This window comes from Morone saxatilis, unplaced genomic scaffold, assembly GCF_004916995.1.
Source record: "Morone saxatilis isolate NCDOM2014 unplaced genomic scaffold, NCSU_SB_2.0 Contig14, whole genome shotgun sequence".
NCBI classification, from domain to species: Eukaryota; Metazoa; Chordata; class Actinopteri; family Moronidae; genus Morone; species Morone saxatilis.
This window is the reverse complement of record NW_023339696.1, coordinates 20,645,058-20,650,322: the sequence shown is the minus strand read 5'-3', so window position 1 is coordinate 20,650,322 and position 5,265 is coordinate 20,645,058. Positions and strand designations below refer to the sequence as shown.

Genomic DNA, 5,265 nt, shown 5'->3' with positions numbered 1-5,265 from the left:
CGATTTTTCCATCCTAAATGACCAAGTGTGTAGGATTTAGTGGCATCTAGCGGTGAAGTTGCAGATTGCAACTAACTGAACACCACTCACGTCTGTATTTGACGACCTGAGAAGTGTGTAGGAAAAATGCAAAAGGTGCTATCTACAACCAGTGTTTGGTTTGTCCGTTTGAGGCTACTGTAGAAACATGGCAGACTCCATGGAGGGCCACCTGTGCCGTCTGTAGGTGATTATACACTAATGAAAATATACCTATGAAGATTATTTTCCATTTCTACCAATAGATCCTCCTAATGTTACAAACTGGATCTTTAAATTAACAACTCCTGGTTAGTCCCGCCCATGTCCAATGTAAGCACCGCCCATTACGAGTACAGAGACAAATAGAGATAATATAGTTGTTTGAACAGATCCAATCGATGGTGTACTCGCTCATCCCTGCTGTATATGTGTAAACCTTACTACAAATACAGAGGGAGATTCATATGTATCTTTTCATCTCAAAAGCCATTTTGGTAAACGTCCTATCTACTTCCATAAAGTGCTTCCTCCTGTTTCAAACAGCTATCACAGCAGATAATCTTCAGTGTCCCCAGGTCTGTCCTGAATTTGGCAAAACTGCATTTTTAACACTGAACACCTCGGGTTTGGAATAATTTCCTAAATAAACTGAAGTGGCAAACATTGCCTTCCTATCAGGCATTCAAACGCCACATTCAAAACATGTTATGAAGACTGCAACTGTTTTCTTTCATGCCTCATTTGTTCTGTCTATACGTTGCAAATTAATTGAAATGTTGCTGCATTTCAGCTTGGTTTGTTTTATAAAAGGGTACATGTATCTCAAGAGACTCCATGGTTTAATAAAGGATAAATCAGTAAAACATGCAACTACTCTAAAGCAAATAGGCATGCTCAGGTCATGAGGTCAAAACGGCAGCATTATCAAGATGAAAATGTCACAGCGGAGATAATGAACTGTAGCAGTCCTGAGATATTAAAGCGCCATCTTGTTGCCGTATAGAAGCCATTCAGCTAAAAAAAAAATGCTTTTAATATGTCATTAAGAGACATTAGCAACATGACATGGGCTGCAGATGGAGCCAAATTACATGCCAATTAGATGTCAGTCGATGGGCCGATAGATGAGTCGATGGGAATGGGTATGGAGGCTCTAGCGCGTCGTCATGCATTTTAAGAAGTTTATTCCCTTAAAAAAGGTGAAAAAGTGAGAGGGCTATCTGCATGATGAGCCACCAAACATCTGGTGATAGTTATCATGATGCATGTCTCTGTAATGGACATTCAGATGTTTCATCAGGCCAGACGTGGTGAATGTGGCGACCCTTTAATGCACAGGGCATGAGGGTGACGTCATTCCCTGTCTTTCTTTCTTTTCTTTTCTTTTTTTTTGGTGCATCAGGCAGAACACGGCGATGAAGGACAAATGAAGGACCACCTACTTAATCTGTGGAGGGAGGAGGAGTATTTACTTAAGTCAGACTTGAGGGCCAGCTCGTAGGAGGGCGGCAGATGGCTGAGGTTCTGGAAGGATCTGGAGAGGGACAGGTCGTAGGGCTCCGTGGCTGAGGTCAGGATGTTGTTCATCCGCTGGGGTCTCTCTACAGGGGACAGGGGAGGAAGCGGTGCGGTGCAGTCAGTGTACAGTCAGTCAAAAAGATGGGTTTACACACTGGGAGTCTTTACTGGAGGAGAGAAAGGGAAGCAGGTAGAGAGGTCGAGGTATGATGTAGTGAGAAGAGTGGATTTCAAGGTGACACCCTTTGCTAGAGGATTTTTAGCTTTTGGGGAAAACAATCGACGAAATGCGTGGTTGCATTTTCAGATATATGACAGTTTGATTTCACCTGATCCGTTGGAGCTGCAGCTACCTACTGTGGTTGGGGGTGACTTAGTGCTATGACTAAATTAAAGCACTTCTAATTGCATTTACAAAAACCCACCGGGCCTGGACGGAAACAACCTGTCAGAGCAAAGAAAGATATAAAGACACTTGAATTGAATTGATTATTGGGTCTAATTCTCATTCCCAAGGCGTCAAATACAGATTCTTTGGGACCCTGAGACTCAACAATGAACTATCTTTCTTGGCTCTGATTGGTTGTTTTCGTTCGGGCCTGGTGGATTCTTGCAAATGCCATTAGGGGCACTAGGAGGAGCCAGAGCACATAGAACATAAATAATGAATTCCCTGCTGTTCAAAAGTTTGGAATCACTTGTTTTTGAAAGAAATTAAACTTTTGTGATCTACTGATACATGATACTACAATTAAGTCACCATTAGGTCAGTCTAAATAGCAATATATTTGAGCGCTATTTAGTTGCACATATTTTCCAGTACAATGTCAGTATTTTCATTTTGAGAATCTATCAATATTCAGGTAAAAGTCATTTAAAAATCTGTTGGGATGTCTAGTAACGCCCTACCAGCAGTAATTAAATTAAACAAAAATTATCTCTGTTTGCAGTTACAATTATGTGTGAGGTCTCTCATAGGTTTAATCTTGTGGTTAAGCAAAGATTAAGTTAATAAACAACTTTTTAGGCTACGGTTTTGCTATCTTATCTAAAAACTAATGATCACAACTTAATGCAACCTGGCGACAATGTGCATCAGGCACTTAATACTGGCAGCCCATACTGTTTTTAGAGAGTCCCAACTTCTGGGAGGTACTTCAGAAAGTTAGGAGTGACATTCCTGAAGATAACCTCGACAAATTGACAGCTAGAATGGCTGAAGATCTGCACAGCTGTAATTGCTGGACTGCTAATTTTAAAGCACAAAATTGTTAATTCCAGCAGAAATTATCATTTCTAACCTTGTCAATGTTTGGCTTCCATTTTAATGGCCATTCAGTGATTCCAAACTTTTTAATTGCAGTGTATATTTGTAATTGTTATGCGTACTGTATATATGCACACTTAAGTCAAATCCAGTCAAACTTGTATATAATAAAGGATATAGATAAAGATAAAAGCTGTACAGTATATATTACATTCGCAATAAATGGTAGGCATAAATGTAGGCCTTTATCAGAATCGCTGTCTTTGTTTAACAGTACATTCCACAGCTGATCCAATTCTCAATCAAAGGAAAGATTTGAACAATAACTATTAATTTGCATACAGATTGTCCTGATTGCCTGTTAATGTCTTGGCTTTGTTTTCACTCATAGGTATGGTGGCGGATCGTTCTCCTTTTCCAACCTCATCAATGGAGTCACAGAGCGCTTTTCCACAGAGTTCGAGCTTCAACAGGTTAAATATTCTATTTTTGGTCTACAGTGCCCATAATCAAACACATTTGTATTTAGTTTTACAAATGCAAATTTTTTAATACTGTTTTACCTTTGACTCATTATGTATTGCAACGTTATCAGATTAGATTAGATTAGATAAAATGACAGCAGGTGTGCAAGTCCTGATTCATTGTCTAGTCTCAATAGACTTTCCAGCCATAGCTGAGCACAATGTACAATGTACAATGTGATTATTTGAGTGGCTGTATTTTCACCTATTTGTTATGTTTGCTCTACATACATTGTTCGGAGATCTATTGCATCTTTTTCAAAGTCAAGGGAAGGGTCTAACAAAAATGAAGGTGGCTGCCTCACCTCCCCAATCCAGACACTCATTTTATCTTTTGCTTGTTGTAACAGCTGAAGCAGTTCAAGGAAGATAATGCTGAGGTTGGTTTCGGCTCTGGGACACTGGCTGTGGATCAGTCTATTGAGAGAACCATCGCCAACATGAAATGGATCGCAGAGAACAAGCAGAACGTTCTGGACTGGTTCAAGGCTGAAACAAAGCCCTAATGGTGCCTTACACTAGGTCTACTTGTACTTCCTGTAATTAATTTTACTTTTTTTTATAAAAATGAATCTCTAGCTCTGCTTGACAGAGGTAGTTTGAATCCTGAAAAAAACATACATACTATAATCCGATATTTGAAATAAACATAGTTTGTTTGCCTAAGCTTTGTTGCATCTCAATTTGGTTGAAATTAAGCTAGAAAAAAGAGAATTACAGTGTATCTCAAATTCTTTTGATTGGGAGTACTAATTAAAAATTCAATGTTAGAAAGCGGGCTAAAGAGAACATTTTTAATTTAATATAGTTGTATTCCTGAAATGACAAAATTGTGTCCTTTTTGGCCTTCAGTTAATATCCGCTGAGGAAAGATCTAAATTAGAAGCATTTTTGTACTGCTTTTCTCTGTATTTAACATGGCGGGGCTTTATGTACTTTATTTTATTTTATTTTTTAACTTGTCACAACTCTGTAATTTCAAGAGTAAATGTAAAATGTAAAGATATTAGCCCTCCCAATGCAAAATAATTTATGGTCAAACTGGATTCTTGTTGAAGAATTCCTTTATTTATTATTTAAATTCTACAAAAGCTTTATTTTTTTTCTGGTTATGACAACTGTCTGCTATGGACATCACAAGTCAGCCTGAACCAGGTATTATTATGTTTCCACCTTTGTTTGGATAAAAGAAGGGAATCCCTGAGAATCCCCATGGTTTTCATCTATGTTTGGATCAATCTAACAAATATAGCTGTGGCCATACATATTACTTGCAAAAGCTTTACAGCTAATGCACACCAAAGGCTTATGCACAATTTTGTAAACTTGATATAATGTCAATATACGCACAGGTTATTACTGTACATGTGAAAGTAAAATAATTACCACTTTACACACAATGATTCCCATCTTGTGCTGACACTTTAGACATTTGAAGGCAACAATCGTACTGCATGGAATGAGAATAAATATGTTTGTTAAGAATTTACTGTTGTGCTCTATTTGAATCTGAATATACAGTATTTCTGATGTTCTAAAACATCTAGACAACTATAGTTGTCTAGACAAACGGGAAGTGGCAAGAAGTGTGTGCGCACTCACACACACACACACACACACACACACACGCACACATCTTATATTTGCTTTAATTACTAAAATTACAGCCTCACAACCACAAATATTTTATTCATCCCCGAGGAGAAATTTGTTTGTTACAGCTGAGTTCCACTCAGTCTGCACGCCAAATCAAATTCAAAATTATTCATTTCTCTGTTTTGTGGTAAGCATAGTTAGAGTCACAGTCATTCCTCTCTGTGAGGCACAGGCAAGCCAACCCTTTATATCACATAGTTACTGCTGTTTTGCCCAAAACTACATGGGATTAGCATAAAGTGGGTGTCTGCAAAGCGGGCGGCTGTGGCTCAGAGGCAG

At 38.4% G+C, this 5,265-nt stretch overlaps 1 protein-coding gene across 1 annotated transcript in view; it reads right to left on the bottom strand.

Moving 5' to 3' along the window:
• LOC118323370 (protein shisa-6-like) overlaps positions 1-5,265 on the bottom strand; it is an 80,470-nt gene that overhangs the window by 6,573 nt on the left and 68,632 nt on the right. Inside the window, 1 exon segment of the mRNA XM_035655323.1 lies at positions 1,464-1,622. Coding sequence (XP_035511216.1) covers positions 1,464-1,622 — 159 coding nt within the window.